The 16570-nt window shown below is 39.7% G+C and overlaps 2 protein-coding genes across 3 annotated transcripts in view; both read left to right on the forward strand.

The window, feature by feature from the left end:
• The first annotated feature begins 2451 nt into the window (after positions 1-2451).
• On the forward strand, positions 2452-9224 carry sh3bgrl3 (SH3 domain binding glutamate-rich protein like 3). The gene is made up of 3 exons (XM_041966914.1): positions 2452-2581; positions 4674-4841; positions 7712-9224. The coding sequence occupies exons 1-3, from the start codon at positions 2537-2539 to the stop codon at positions 7775-7777; spliced, it is 279 nt and encodes a 92-aa protein (XP_041822848.1). The 5' UTR covers positions 2452-2536; the 3' UTR covers positions 7778-9224.
• A 1993-nt stretch (positions 9225-11217) lies between these two features.
• Positions 11218-16570, forward strand: part of trappc9 (trafficking protein particle complex subunit 9) — a 273450-nt gene continuing 268097 nt past the window's right edge. For both annotated transcript variants that reach the window (XM_042011968.1, XM_042011969.1), the window contains exons 1-2: positions 11218-11277; positions 14681-15276. In XM_042011968.1, the coding sequence (XP_041867902.1) occupies positions 14693-15276 (584 nt within the window). In that variant the 5' untranslated portion in view covers positions 11218-11277; positions 14681-14692. The remainder of the gene's footprint in view (positions 11278-14680; positions 15277-16570) is intronic.

The raw sequence follows: 16570 nt of genomic DNA on the forward strand, positions 1-16570 counted from the left end.
ACTGCAGGCTTTCCAGCCTGTGTGAGAGTGTGTGACAGGAAGACTGCAACCAATGCCTAATTATGATTGACTGTGAGAAGCTTACTGGAACCTGCCTTCCCTGCACTGTGATTGGTCAACACGTCCTCCGGTTCCCAAGTGGCTGTCCAGTCCGGAGGAGAGAGCTCCTATATACCTGCTTCGTCATCGTCATGCGAGGCAGCTGTGGACAGTGGGACACAGTTGGCCAATTCTGGGACTGATTAGGTTCTGTACACTGTGTGAGACTTTCACCTGTGTGGGCTGCTTACTAAATTCTGGTAAAGAGTCATTTCTGTTGGGTTTTTAAAACGTACTTGTATCCCTGCCTAAGGTGAAGTTTAGTTTTTCTTTTGGTTTTGTATTTGCCACTGTGAGCATTAAACCCTTTAAGGCAGAGGTCCCCAACCCTGGTCCTCAAGGCCCACTATCCTGCAGGTCTTAGATGTCTCCCTGCTGCAACACACCTGATTCAAATGAATGGCTCAGTTGCAGACTTGTGCAGAGCCTGTCAGAGAGCCGTTTAATTTGAATCAGGTGTGTTGCAGCAGGGAGACATCTAAGACCTGCAGGATAGTGGGCCTTGAGGACCAGGGTTGGGGACCTCTGCTTTAAGGGACACTTTGAGTCATTGTTATTGCTTTTAAGTTATACGGTTTTGCTTTTGGTTTATGTGAATTGTATATTTATTTATAAATTTGTTTGCTTTTGAGACCCTACTTTGTAAATATTTTCTTTTTGTTATCAAATAAATTAAGAATATTTTGCATTTATTCAGTGTCCGACTCATTGTGTTACTGTCTCTAGTTCCCTAGACTGACGGGGACGTAACATATTGGGGGCTTGTCCGGGAGTTAATTAAGATATTTGTCTTTACAGGCCTTTGTTTTGTTGAAATTGTTTGAATTAGTTATTACTGAACAGCTGCGTGTGTGGTGTGTGAACTCGCTGCTGTGTGGCATCTCCTCAGGTACAGTATGTAGTATTGTTCTCAGGTAAGTTGGCCTTGTACATTCTAGAAGTGTATTGTGTAGAAACTTAGTTATGGCTGGAAGAAAGGCTGCGTTTGATCCAGAGAGGTTTCTTATTGGACCTTTTCTGGAAAAAATCAACGCCTGTCATAAAGATGATTTAACCATTGTATTAACCATTGTATTAACTCTTAAACTCCGTGGCCCCTTGAGCTCCTAAAGGAGGAGTTGTTAGATGTAGAAGCTTCCCCGAAAAGAAACCTTTTAGATTTCGTGGCAAGTTATCGTGATCAATTATTGCATGCTTGGGAATTCGCTATCGCTACTTTGGAGGAATCGCAAAAGGAAATGAAACGCTGGTATGATAAAACTGCTGTTCCCAGAGAATTTCAAGAGGGAGAAAAAGTTTTAGCATTGCTCCCGATTTCAAGTACTGCTTTATCTGCTCGCTTTTTGGGGCCGTATGTAATCCAAGCTCGTTTAAGCGATACTGATTAAGTGATAGCAACCCCAGATAAAGCCAGATGGATTGCATAGATTCATCACAGATTACCGAAAGGTGAATGCGGTAACTGTTCCGGACGCATATCCTCTCCCTACCAGACTGTGTTGATGCCATTTGGCTCAGCTCGATTCTTAAGTAAATAGGATCTGTTGAAAGGATATTGGCAAATTCCCCTTACAGAGAGAGCATCAGAGACATCTGCTTTTGTAACCCCTGACCAATTCCTTCAGTACACTGTGATGGCGTTTGGGATGTGTAGTGCCCCAGCAACTTTCCAGCGTTTAGTGAATACCCTGTTTGGAGACGTTCCACATTATAATGCTTATTTGGATGACATAGTTATTCATACTGACACTTGGGAGGAACATATGTTAGGGTTGTGTGAGGTGTTTTCTCCCATTAACGCGTGCGTCATTAACTTTAAATTTAGCTAAATGTGACTTCGGTAAAGCTAGGGTCACATATTTGGGACGACATGTGGGACAAGGAAAAGTACGACCTACTGAGGTGAAGATATGGCCATTTTTCCACTGCCAGCAAATTGAGGCTACAGTTCACACACACTCACCAGAACTGGACAACAGAAGATAAAACATTGACTGTTCAAATGAATCTCCATTACAGCTTCACATTCAGATGGTAGTGTCATAGTTTGGTGTAAACAACTACAAAACATGGATCCATCCTGTCACCAGGCTGCTGGTATAATGGTGAGGGGACTTTTTCTTGGCACATTTTGGGCCCCTTAGCACCAGCCTAGCATGGTTTTAACACCACAGCCTACCTGAGTATTGTTGTTGACCATTTCCACCCCTTTATGACCACAGAATTATGACATTTCTGAAGACCAAAAGGGGTCCAACCCGATTGCCAGGTAGTGTGAATGGCTTATTTTGAATTCGGCTGTATTTTCAGTACATTTATTTTGGCAGACAGTGCCACTTTTCTCTCTGACTTCCGGTTCAATTGCTCAACTTGACACCAGCCAGAGAAAGCTACTTGCAAGCAGATACACAAAGGGAGAGTGAAAGGATCTGCAGCCATGGGAATCAAACTGTACTACACAACCGTTACTGCCTCGCGGACGGTGAGTCAGGCGGACATAATTCAATAAGTTTTACGTATGTTTGGGTCTTGAGCTCCAGTGGCAGTCGCTAACACCGCTTCAGTCCAACAGACACACCCAGCACCCTAACAGTAATAGCTTCCTCCTGACTAACAGTGTAGCGGGCCTATGCAACTCACTGCTTCGTTTTATCCTTGTTGAATTACAAGATTTAATGTGTGTGTAACTTACAGTTATAAATAATTTTTAAAGTTAAATGACATGTTAAGATGAACGGCTTATTTTATTCCACTTTGATTCTTGTATCTTGTGTGGAGGAACGAGTTTTGCTATCTGGGCATGTTAGCTAGTTTTGTTTGTAGATACTTATAATTAATTAAAGAAATATTACTTATTATAATCCGTCAGAAGAAACCGTGTGTAGCTTTGGTCCGTTAAGTTCACGGAACGGCTGGGTTATGGCCACATGAATCCGTTTCCTGTATAGAGAACAGTCCGCTGAACTTCATTCAGAAATTTTGTGATTTAAGGTGTCGTTGTTTCCGTTGTTACCCGGCCGTATTAAAACTAAATATCCAGGGTTTTTCTAACAACGAATAGTTAGCAAATCAGCAAACTTCGGACACACTAAGAGACAATTGTTTTGGATTGTTTTTAATTTGTTAAAGTGGTCCCCTGGCCACCAGTCTTCGTGCTATCGCTGCAGAAGCCTAGTAGTCAGTGAAATAATAAATGATCTCTAAAATAATTTAGAAAAGAGCCGCCTAGAAGGTTATATTTTAAGCCGAACTACGCAGTAGAGGCACGAGTAAGCAAGTCTATGGGGTTTCATCCTCTCAGTTATATTTTCTTGTTGAAAAGGACAATGCAAGTAAATTCTTGAATTCTGTAATGGAGTTTTGCCAGATATTTTATACAGTATGAGTGAAGTTGGATGTCAAGAAGTAAAAAATAAAATAAAAAAGGTAGTTTAAAACACAACACATGAAAATGACAGCAGGACTTGTTATAAATGTTGCAGCTGTTTCTTTAGTCTGTAGTAATGCACTGGGCCAGCCCTCTGGTTTCTGACAGGCATTAGGAAATCAGGTAATGAACAAGTTTTGTGACCTGCATTAGATTTTACTGTAGTAGTCTGAGTGGAGTAAGCTTCAAACATGTTCTGTCTTTCATCCGACTATTGTTCAGCAGTGGTATGATTGCACCAGCCTTTCTTCTCTGAAGTTTGTATATATATGTATATATGTGTGCGTATATAACATGCTGTTATTCAGAGGAACTTTCATAACTTGCAACACACCGAACTAATTCCCCTTTTTTTCCAGCATGAGGATATGAGACTGACCTTGCATCAACAAAATGCCAGCTTGTATGTTTCCAGTTAGAGCCGTGCTTAGGTGTGGTCACATTTTCAAACACCCCCCTCCCAACTTCCTCAGTTACCCATACAGATAGCAGACTGTTCACATGCCGATTAATCATCACCCCGAGAAGGAACTTGCTGCAGCCTTGTCAGGCATGCCTTAAAAAACAGTACTTAAATCATCTATTGTTTAGTTGTTTATTTATTTCCTGTCAGCACACTGCATCTCATAAACTGTTTGATAGACATTGTCTGCTTGTTTGGATGATATATTCTGCTTTTCTTGCTTGCAATGCCCCAAAAAGCTTCAGAGTTGTGATTATTTTGCACTACTTAGCTTTAGAAGTCCATTCAGTAAAAATAAGTCTGTGGTAAATGTTACTACATGGAGATCTTGACACAAAATAAGCATGAACATGCAGGGTTGTGTTGCCGGAAGCAGCATGGTTACCATCTGTTGGTACCATTACACATAGAGAGAATTACATTTAGCTATCCTATCCTAATATGATTTTTTTTTTTCATATAAATAGTTTATTATTTTCAGCTTGATACCAGGAAGTAGTATTACAAATAGGTTGGTGCTCCTGTCAGGTTGTTGCATAAACAGATGTGTGTTTTAAAGGTATTTTGGTTGCAGCAGTGAATACTGACGTTACCCTTTCTCATTTAAGGTTGAAGTCAGATGTTTGTGGGTAGCTGTGGTTTTTATGGATCTTAAATTTCTGACTGAATTTAATGTTTTTGCAGGTGAAATCCCAACAGGCAGAAGTGATGCGAATCCTTGACAGTAAAAGCATCCAGTACGAGCTCATCGACATCTCTGTGGGTGGGGAGCTTCGTGACGAAATGAGAAGCAAAGCGGGGGACCCCACAGCAGTCCCTCCCCAGCTTTTCAATGAAGACCAGTACTGTGGGGTGAGGAAAACTCATGCACAACACATTTTCCTTTGCACTTGTTTTTGTAGTTTACTCAAAAAGAATTCTTGTAGGTGCTTGTTGTTATTCAACAGAAGCTGCATTTTCATTTTTACAACACGCTACATCTGTACTGATCATGCCAGCTTCGGTTTTGGTGAGTCATAAAGATGTCTGGGCATTCACTTCCCTGCCTGCTCTTACAGTTTTATTTGTTTTTGATATTAACAGCATTCACATCACGCAACAGCTCACAGAATTCAGAAGCTGAATAATTAGCTAAAATACGACCATAAACTAAGCATTACAGTTGGATTAACTCTGGGGAAGCTTGAAGAGATCCTCTGCTCCGTCCTGTTGAAAGTAACCAGTCCTGTTGGTTTGGACAGTTAATTAAGATTCCCTCTTGGCATATTCTTTGTGGTAGACCCAGAATTCATATGAGAGATTACATACCTGGAAACACCTTCAAATCCTCTCAAGAGTAACTGGTGGTTTTGAAAAACTCTAATCTGTTGCTACTGTATCCTTACGTTGGATAAATAGAAGAAAATGGATGAATAGTGTCAGTCACAGTAGCCGTCTCACCTGAAAGTGCTTCCTCCCACCGTTAGGTTGTTTGGTCACTCTGAATTCTCCCTGTGAGTGTGTGTGTGTGAGTGTGTGTGTGTGTGAGAATGGTTGTTTGTCTCTGTCTGTGCTGGCCCTGCGATGGACTGGTGACCTGTCCAGGGTGTACCTGCATTCCACCTGCTAAAAATGCTGCATTAGGCTCCAACTTACCTGCGACCCGTAGTGGACAAAGCGGTACAGAGAATGAATAATTAATTCTTAAACTCTGGTAAACACATCAACTTTTACACCTCTGCACCTCTTTGTGGGGAGGTAGGGGTGTAATAACACATTGGTCCACACTGATGCCTAAATTCAATAATCAATGAGCCAGTAACAAATGGAAAATATCAAACATAGATACACTGATGCAGGAATCACTTTTTAAATTATTTCCATTTTCTTTGTTCAAATTCTTATTTGAATTTGATGAGAAAAATGCAGATATCCAAAAGTGTAGAAGTATGAAAAAGTCAGACTGTACTGCCTTGGTTATTTTAAATAAGTTGTAAAAATGTTTGGTTTGAGCAAGCTTTACATCCCACTTCGTTAGAATGTGTCACACTTTGATGTCTTGGGTGGCTGGGGGGGGTTGGACCCCAGCCTGTCCACATCTGCACTGTTCCTGTGGTGGCAGCCTCTGTGGCCATGGGCGGGGTGGGTCACGATGTGGACAGATCCCCAAGATATCATATCCTGTTCATTTGATTTATAAGCTTTTATTTATTTACCTTGTCAGTTGCAACTCTTCATAGCAAATCATACAGAGCTCTACCAGAGCTTTGTAGGGTCCCCAAATAATGCAAATCTATTTCTCTTCTGAAGAAAGTTTCTTTCCCCAGCCTGACAGAACCACATTGAAGAAATGTGACTTCCAGGGAGTAAGATTACTTTTTTTTTTTTTGAGGAGGAAGAAACTCTGTCTTGTTGCCTCTGGCTCCTGTAGCTGACTTCTGGTTCGGTGATTTTGTCACTTCCACCTGATCCACCTCAGCCTGCTCTTGTATTTCTGTCATGTAGAAGAACATCGGCTGATTCGACTACTTTTTTTTCTCCCATTTTTGTGAAGTCACATAAAAAAGACGAATATGTTGAAAGAAAATACAGCACCTGCCAATCCATCTCACTTTTACACTTAGATTAATATTTTGTAGTCTGACGTTAAAACTATTTTATACCATGGTCTGGGTAAATACTCCATTCTGATTGGCTGGAGGGTGTCCATTAAAAAGTGATAATGGACACCTATGAAAGAAGTTTCGGCTAAATAGCCTTATTGCTGTAAATTATTGCGCTGACTAAACGGTAACCATGGCAACAGAAACACAGACGCCGGGCTGCAGACTCGCCAGATCAGAGCAGCTTATTGATCATGTAGGAAACTATCTGTGGACTTTGACTGTTTGAAACAAAATGTTGCATCATCCTCTGGACACACACAAGCTGGAAGAGCTGTACCCGTCCTCTGAAATGTTTGTGTCACGTAACATAACGTTAAGCAGTCATCTCCCTTTCCTCCACTGATCAGGTCTAACACAGAACCTGCTGTCGACCGAGCTGCAGGTTCTGTGTTAGAGCCGGTTGCTGAAATAGTCCACTCAGCTGCTTCTTGTGAAAAACTTAAGATTTTACCGGTAAAAAACAAGATTAACGCATTAATAATTTATTTAATATTTTTTTCTTCCTTCATGGATCATAGTATAAGCGGGATATTGCCCTCCGAGGTGGCCATTTTCATAAATTAATGGACTTCGCAGGAGGCAACTTATGATAATGGTCACCTCGGAGGGCATTATACCTTACATATTTAAGGGATATATTCTACAGAACTACAGATATAAATGAAAAACAAAAACTGGGAGAGTTTCTTTTTATTTACTTGGAGGGAGGTCGACAGCAGCTCAATGTTACCACCAGCGTGATCACAGACTCCTAAGGGCCAACATTATCGTTGTGTGATTGTGTTTAATCAGCATGTGATTTAGTCTCTAATCAGTTCCTGGTTCCTGAGTTTCAAATCATATCACAGAATTTGTGACATCGGCAAACACTGAATTAACTTAATATCAAATCAATGGAACTTGTTATTTATCCTTATTATTACCCATAACCAGTGTTCAGCTGCTGTCAGTCTTGTAGTTGATTTAAAGTCGGTTTCCCAGACAGAAACTTTGTGGTTTTAACGGAAAAATTTCTGACTTTACATCTGCTTTAATAAAGCTTCAGATTTCTTATATTTGTCATTTTTTTCTTCACAGAACTATGAAATGTTTTCGGAGGCGGTGGAAGCAGACACAGTGGAACAGTTCTTGAAGATGGCATGAGGATGGTGGTGTGAAATTCTCCCTCTAAAACCCATCTCCTCCAACCACTTCCCCACCCACCCCGTGGCCTGTCAGAGGCCCTACATCATCGAGTCTCTCTGCCCCGCTGGCAGGGTCCACCCACTTTCAACGCCATAAAGAAGAATGCCAAATATGTTATATCTACTAATCAGAAGACACACATTCCTCCCTACTGCACCACAAGTCTCTAAATCAGTCTTATTTGTTTTCTTTTTATGCATCCTTTTTGTTTTTTTCTCTTACTCTTCAGACAGACTAGTATAACTAAGTGCCCCAAGTCCAAGGAATCAGTGAGCTGGGTAAAAGTGCTGTAATTAGGTCGACTAATCTCCGCTGCGACCACATGATCGCTGGCGATTAAACTAATCCGTTGGATGACAGCATTCAACCCAGAATCTGTCTGATCCTCTGCAGACCAAACACACCATCATCAGTCAGTCTTAAACACTTCTGTCTTTTTTCAGTAGCCTTCAGCTTCCCATGTCCGTACGGCGCGCGGATGAAAGTAGCGAGGACTGGAAAGAAGCAATCGAAGCAGCTAAGAGTCAGCTTTTAATAACTTTGGTTCATAGGTGTCATTATGAGGTATATTATTATATTATAAAATGGGAATTCATTATAGCCAGATGAGCTGGTCTGACCAGATTACTTGGACCTGCTTCAGAGAAACTAGTGCATTTTCTTAAAACTCAGATATGTGGATTAGGTCATTACATTGCTGTCATTCCACTGTGAGGCTGAATCTTTGCCTTTAGCTGGTTAGCAGAGCTGAAGCTAAGGTCATGTCGATGTAGTTGGTGAACAAGTGTAGGAATATCAGCGATTTGAACAGCATTAATGGCTGCTTGTGTTTTCTGGTTAAAACAAGTTTGATGTCTGAACAAAATGACACCAGGTGATTAGATCGTCATCTTCTCTAATGGACCAATTCAGTGGTTTGACATTTCATTAAAGAGCTGCTTTATTGTAACACAGCGCAGAGATGAATTTACACATTTCTTAATTCCACATTTGGTGCCAATAGATTATCTCTTAAGCATTTATGCTGGTGGATATTCGTTATCATGTTAGCATTTACCTGCCATCGTCCACATTTTCCATATTTTTACTGCGTGACTCAACACCAGATTGTTTAAAGTAAGTGTTAGGACCAAGAAAAAGATGTGAACTGTCTAGCTTTCAGCTGCGAAGCCTCTTAGTTCCAGCTTCTCTGATTCTACCGGGTGTGTAGATGCAGTGATGTGTCCGTGCCTGAAACGCTGCTTTATCCAGACCACACAGAAAGATCCAACATGACCCGTTTAGATTGATTAGACTCAGTCTTTACCAGCCTTAGGGAGCACTCAGCTTATGGGAAAAATGAAGGCTTCCCTTATGTTTGTGTTTGGTTGAAATAAAACCATCATGTATTCTGTCTTAAGCTTGATTTTCCCCCCTCTGTCCCGCATGACATCTGTTGACCTTGTTAGGATTTGGGAGCCCCTGTGATTTCCACACACAATGTTTGTGCACTGTTTTTGTAAGTCAATGGTTGTAGATGTTTGTCTGATATTGATGTATGTTCACTATGAATCATTGTTTAGACATTCCATTCTGAGCTTCTGCTTTGGTTTTGGACCAATTACCATTGGCCAAAAAAAAAAAAAAAAAATGAGAATAAAATGCTGTTGTCTTCCGAGAAGATTGTGAAAAGTGATTTATGGGTTAAGCAAATAAAAAGGAGTTGAATCTGTCTGTGTGGATGATTTAATTGCTCCATGTGACTATAATTCATTAGCTTAAGCAATTTTGTAGAAAAATCCACAATCGAATGGGGAATCTTGCAGTTCTGTGCAAGTGTATCTCATCCACAAGAGGATGATTTCTAATTTGCAAGTGTAGTGGAGAAATATGGGTCACACCTGCTCAGCAGATCGTTATTACCTAAGAGATTAAGTTTAAAATATAATTGTTTGGAGCGAGGTGTGGTTTAGTGGATACTGTTGTCAGACAAAGACATCACTAAAGGTAACTACTGGGAAGCCAATAATACTTCTAATGTGTATGATAATGACAGTCTAAGGACAACAATATAAGAGGGATTATTATGCATCTGATGGGGCTGAAACAACCCTCAGACAACAGGACCCTCTCGCTACCAGAGGACCAGTCCACCCACTGAGCCACGCTGCCACTTAAGATGGTGGAAGAAACTCCGTGTTTGGACCTCATCTCTCTGCTTCGGAGTTGGGTCAGTCATAATTAAACTGGTGCTTTAAAGTAAGTAGCAGTGGACACAGGCTGAAATGGTAAATAAATGAGTGTGTGGGTAAAGTATTTATTGTTGTAGCCTATTGAATATGTCTTAAAAATGACAATGAGTTCACTGTTCTCCAACAGCCTCCACAGTCACCAGATCTCAGTCCAGTAGAGCAGCTTTGGGATGTGGTGGAACGGGAGATTCTCATCATGGATGTGCAGCCCACAACTCTAAAACAACTGGGTGATGTTATCATGTCAAAATGGAGCAATATCTCTGAGGAATGTTCTCAACACCTTGATGAATCTATGCCACCAGGAAATTAGGCAGTTCTGAAGGTAAATAGGGGCTGTTTTGCTTATAAAGCAAATCTCAAAAAGTTTACATATACACTGTTTTTGGTCTAATTTCTAACTTATAAAACAGTTTAATTTAGGTCTTTTGCATAAAGATGTTTAAAGGAACTTCGATAAGAAATAAGAAAGCCATCAAAGATTTGTATTTGTAAATATGTTTGTTTGTATTGTAAATATGAATAAAAAAATGTTACATTTACATTTACATCTATTAGGTACGGTGTTGTGTGGCTACAGTTTCTCATTTCGTCTTTAGGTGGCGCTGTTTGTAAACTATACACTACCGCTTCGTAGAAGAACAAAAACCATCGAAAAAGAAAACGCAGTTGTCAAGGAAACCAGAAGAAGCAGGACAGTCGGGACTTATTTTCAAAATAAAGACCTGAATGTCACCTGTCAATAGAACACGGTTACGGTTTTGGTTTAAGTGGTTCAATTAAGAAAATATGTAACTTTAGTAATAACAAATACACAAACGATTGTCGTTTTTTTTAAATGTGATCTTGAATCTGAATTTTCACTCAGCTTACTATAATGGGAATAATTTGTTTACTGTGTTTTATTTTCTTACAGCAGGTAAAAAGCATTGAAAATAATATAAATTCTGCTTGTTAGTCTGTTAGTGAACTACACTTAAATAAACTTAATTTTTTTTTCCAAATCAAAAATCAAAATCAAAACAAAGCATGCAATAGAGAGAAAAAAAATCAAGAAAAGGTTTCAACTTAATGATATGCAGACACATATATGAACCTTTATTTCATTATTGACCAACAGATGGGGCTTTTAATGTTAAATTTGACAGGAAGTTGTGCTACAGCGTCCTTAATGCTAAGTATATTGGCTCAAAGGAGGAAGCTGAATTTTGACTGATAACAGCAGAGGTAATGTAATTTTTAAAAATGATTGTTAATGGCGCTCTTTTGAAGATAAAACTGGCCTGAACTGATATTTGTATTACTGACCTGTTTTTTTTTAATGGTCGTTATTTCCGCGTGACATTTATGCGAAATCTTTACTGTTAGCTAGCTATACTAAGCTAGCTGACTGTTGGGTTTTTACACATGAAAGTAACAAAACGTTAGCACTGGATTCATGTAATCAATTAAGTTTAATATGGGATAAAAAAAAAAAAAAAAAAAAACCCCAGGCTCCCATTTTCACTTAAATAATCGGTCTCGTCACGATTTGCCGTTGTAATTACTTTCAGCTGTTACATTTAGCTGTTACTGTTTGGTGTTTATGTTTTCACAGACAGCAGCAGGTGCAGCCTGAGTTTCGGCTGAAGGAATTTGGTTAGAAACACAATATTATTCATATTTTTTTAAGTCTTTTTTTCAAAATCCAGTTTTTCATTCTGTTTTCTTTAGTGGCTCCAAAAATAGTTTTCACTTACGGGTTTGCAGTGCATGTTTGCACAGTATAAGTTGATAATATATGTTTATTATAATCAGAGGATACTGTTTAAAATAGCTACACATGTTAAGGCTGTATTTGTAAAAGATATACGAATGGTTTTTTATTTTTTTATTTTTTTTTTGTATTATCGTTCGACCTGAATTATCAGCTTCTTTAAAGACAGAATAAAGGAAGGCTGGAGCTCACCAGCATTAATCTGTGTAAACAGACAGATGTTTAAACATTGTGTCTTCCTCAGAGTCAAGGTGGACAGACAACCTATGCATGCAATCACATTCAATCTTAAAACGTGTGCATGAGTTTACTTGGGTATTATTTGAACCTAGTTACAACCAAGTGGACAGCTAGTATAAGGGACTCAGCTTTAAAAAAACCAAAACAAAAAACAAAAACTCGGCAATGCACCTTATTTTATGTAATGCTTCTTTATTTTTGTCTAGGGCCACTTTTTGCTAAATCTATTCATTTCTGGGGAAATAATCTTCTGCCAGGCTCTTGATGATCACTGACTTTAGCCCTGCCAGTTACATACACTTTTATAAATAATTATTTTATTTAAGACAGACATGATGTAGCCTTCTGTAATGGCACTGTTTGCAGCCAGGCTGAGAGTACTTGATTTTTCTTGTTTTTTGAAACAAGATCTAACGCTCTGTTGTACGAAAAGTCGGACACAGTCTCACACTGGGAACATTTAAATATTACACTTGTCATGGTACTAATCAAAATCCCTTTTTTTTTTTTACATTTTTAACTTTTGATTGAATGATTTTATTTTGCATGTAGCAGAAAACATGCAGACAGTGGTCAAAATATGTCTGACCCTGATCTGGCCTTTATTGATCATTTTGCTCAGGTGCTGTGAACACTTCTTAAATTTGCAGGTAAAGTAGATCACACCCACATTTTAATTCTACAATATTCAGAGTTTCACAATTGATTCCAGTTTCGTAGTCGAAGTTCATGATTTAGTCCATGTTTTCTGCATTGCAGAAATCATATAATGCGTTGTAATACAGACCAATGTTACGTTTCTGGATGCAGCAGCAAACTGTAGAGTGAAGATAGTTTTCCTGGTTCTTGAGTCCATGTGGTTCTATTGATCTTGATGGTATGACAGTTTCTCTTTGGTTACAGTTGTTTAATAAAGATGTTCTTTGCAGTTTTATATAGAGAAATGTAATCTCTCTTTTTTCTTTAACTTATTGATAATTATCCAACTATATTGCACCAACTGGTGATCCACAACTCATCCTTATTTGGAAAAACATAGCATTTCATAGATATTTCTTTTTATACACAACTGTGAAACCCTCACCTGTAAGAGAACAATGCTACTGGTATAACCTAGTAACTTGGATTCTTCATTGGCTCTCTACAACATTTTTTGTGGAGTGTGTTGCTGTTATCTAATTCTAGATGTGTTTATATTTTCTAAAAGCAAGGATATATCTAGAGGTAAACCGTACCTTGTCTGTTTGATCTAGGCCTGTCACGATAACAAATTTAGCTGTACGATAAATTTTCTCAGAAATTATCGCGATAAACGATAATATTGCGCAGAGCGCTAATGTGTCATTTTGAGACCATTCTCAACTAATATAGTGACATATGCCGTAATAATGCAAGTACACATTTTCAAAGGTCAATAAACTAAATAAATAAAAGCGCCTTTTTCACTGTTGCATCTTCAAATAAACTCCAGACAAGTAGACAAGCATGCCGGTTTTAATGACGAACCAAACTTCAGCACTTTACATCGAACAAAAACCCGTGTTCTTCTTCTGCTCTTCAAAATCTACTGCTTGTGAAACAAAGTCATTCTGCCCTCTGTTGGCCTTATAAGTAACTACAACCCAGCAGTTAGCTGGGATACCACATTCACATACGCCGGGACACCGGCCCAAAAGTTATGCGGCCCACTGGGAATCCTCCCAAACCTCTCGATTAGCCGGCATTGCTCTTAATGTGTATTTTGTCATATACGGTAGTATATAGGCTGATTCTATTTGCGTAATGTGCCTGCGGATTACAGGGGTTATTACGGTAGACCAGGAAGTGGGGGCTTTGTACTGACGTCGTAAGCTAGAATGTGTGTGTTCTGCTTACATGTGGGAAGCAGCGAAACAATAAAAGAGGAGATGCTTGCATCTATTATTTACATATTTCAGCATGAGAATCGGAGGTTTAGCGCGAGAGCGTGAGAAGCCACTTAAATACGCAAGTCTCACGGCCATTGCGTGTTGGCAGCCGTGCAAAACAAATGCGGCTTACCGGCTCGTGCTGCAACATGCTGCAGTCAAGTGTGACACTAGAGAGATCACTCCGCAAGAAACCAGAGCGTTTAGTCGAAATACTCCATAGTGAAACCTATTGTCATACACAGTCTATGGTAAAGGGGGGACGAAAAAAAATTATCGCGGCCGGCAAACTTATCGTGCTCTTATTTTCTTATCGTTCAATTAATTGACTTATTGCTTATCGCGACAGGCCTAGTTTGATCCATATTTTTGTGTTCAGTTGCTGTCACCTGCATATGTTTAATGAGGTTACAGCTCAGAAAATATATTTAAAATCAAATATTTATACAGTCAGATTCAAACAAGTCTTCATTTGTATAATCCACAATGTGGGATGAGGAAAATGGTGAAATAGTAATTATTTCTTTTTTTGCAAAACAAACATATTTGTAGCAATGGTTTATTTTTCTGTTGCCATAGTGACTGATAGTATCACAGCTCAGTTAACAGATTTTTTTGGAGTGACCATTTCAGGGTTCAGGTTTAGACCCAGTTAACTGAACCTCCTTTATGTGTCAGATCCCAGATCTGTTAAACCTGTCTGTTTTTCTTTCCCACACACATGAAGCTGCTTGTAAAGATGAGTGTCCCAGACTATATGCAATGTGCCGAAGACCACCAGACAGTGCTTGTGGTGGTCCAGCCCGTCGGCATCGTACCTGAGGACCAGTTCTTCAAGATCTACAAGCGCATCGCCAGCGTGAGCCAGGTGAGCATCCGAGACTCTCAGCGCCTCCTCTACATCCGCTACCGCCACCACTACCTGCCTGAGAACAACGAGTGGGGCGACTTCCAGACTCACCGCAAAGTGGTGGGTCTCATCGCCATCACCACCTGTGCTTCCGCCAAGGAGTGGCCTCAGACCTCGGAGCGCTTCCACGGCCAGAAGGAGGTGTACAGCTCCACGCTGTATGACTCGAGGCTGCTGGTGTTTGGGCTCCAAGGGGAGATTACAGAGCAACAGCGCACAGATGTGGCTTTCTACCCCAGCTTTGAGGGGTGCTCCGATGTGGAGAGGAGAGTGGAGGACTTTGTGGAGTCCATATTTATTGTTCTTGAGTCCAAACGGCTGGACCGAGCTACTGACAAGTCCGGTGACAAAATACCACTGCTCTGTGTGCCCTTTGAGAAGAAGGACTTTGTGGGTTTGGACACAGACAGTAGGTGAGTTATGCTCTACTCCTTTACCTCTTTTTCTTGACTATTTAACAAGTTCTTGCGTAACAGTCAGTAAAAACTGCATTTTATACCATGTGAATGTGTTGGTATGTCATGTCAGCTTCACCTGCTCTAAAGGTTCTCACAAAAATCTGTCTTTTGATTTTTGCTGCATTCATTGTTTTGTTTTGTTTTATTGCCTTGCTTTATTTGTCTTTCTTCTTTTTTTCTTTCATACTGTCCTGTGAGTTTATTGTTGGGTGTGAAAAGGTGAGATGTTAGACCCATAAGTTAGCTTCCCCATCCCAGTCCCATCAGCTTTAGCTCTGCCCCAAATGACTCTGTGCTGTCGTCATTTGTTCATGACTCCAAACCAAACTCCTCCCAGGTTTTCAGTTTACACACAAAGTGATTAGAGAAAATTAGTTTCTTTAAAATTCCTCAACAGTATCACAGCTTACTATATTCAAATTAAGCCTGAATGACCTACAAGTAATCAGGGTTCAATATGAAACACTTAATTTGCTCTGAAATTCATGTGAACTCAAAGGCTCACTATCAGATTATTCATTCAAGGTGTTTTTGATAAAAGTTAATATGGGGTTTTATTAGTGTCTGTAATCAATTGTGTGTAGTTTTTCTACGCAGCTCAAAAATTCAAGAAATGAAATATTACAGTTAAATCTTTATTCATTATATATTGGAATGCGCGGGAACAAAATAACATAAGAATGATCAGTTGAAACCAAAATCATTAATCCATGGAGGTCTGGATCAGAATCATAGTCAAAATAAAAGTGGAAAGATCAGATCACAGGCTGACCCAACGTCTGTGGAAATTCCTCAAGACAAATTGAGGTTGACTTGTGTGTGTGGGACCCACAACATCTGGGCATGTTAGCATGTCAGACCTTCATACCACCCTCATGGAGTTTGTTTCTGACAGTTGGAACAGAAACATGTACTTTACTGGCCTGCTGGAGGTCATTTTGTACTGCTCTGGCTGTTCTCCTGCATAACGGAGCAGAAAGATATGAGGCCAGATCAGTCTCAATAAGAATGAACTCACGCCAGGTGTTTCACAAATGCACACGCTCTGGTTTGTATTCGTATTTCAGAATCGGAAATGCACACGCTCTGGTTTGCATTCGTATTTCAGAATCGGAAATGCACACAATCTGTTTCACAAATGCACACGCTCTGGTTCACAAATATAATTTTGAGGCACACTTGTAAGATTATACGAATTGCTGAACGTGCATTTACGAACTGCTTCTCATTTGTGAACATCTCTGCATTC

Source organism: Melanotaenia boesemani, chromosome 17, assembly GCF_017639745.1.
Source record: "Melanotaenia boesemani isolate fMelBoe1 chromosome 17, fMelBoe1.pri, whole genome shotgun sequence".
NCBI classification, from domain to species: domain Eukaryota; kingdom Metazoa; phylum Chordata; class Actinopteri; order Atheriniformes; family Melanotaeniidae; genus Melanotaenia; species Melanotaenia boesemani.

What these genes read in the sequence shown, in the direction of transcription:
- sh3bgrl3 (XM_041966914.1), top strand. Translation starts at nt 2,537, where the DNA reads ATGGGAATCAAACTGTACTACACAACCGTTACTGCCTCGCGGACG. An exon ending in CCGTTACTGCCTCGCGGACG is followed by an intron (nt 2,582 to 4,673) that starts GTGAGTCAGGCG and finishes ATGTTTTTGCAG; the next exon opens with GTGAAATCCCAACAGGCAGA. An exon ending in ATGAAGACCAGTACTGTGGG is followed by an intron (nt 4,842 to 7,711) that starts GTGAGGAAAACT and finishes TTTTCTTCACAG; the next exon opens with AACTATGAAATGTTTTCGGA.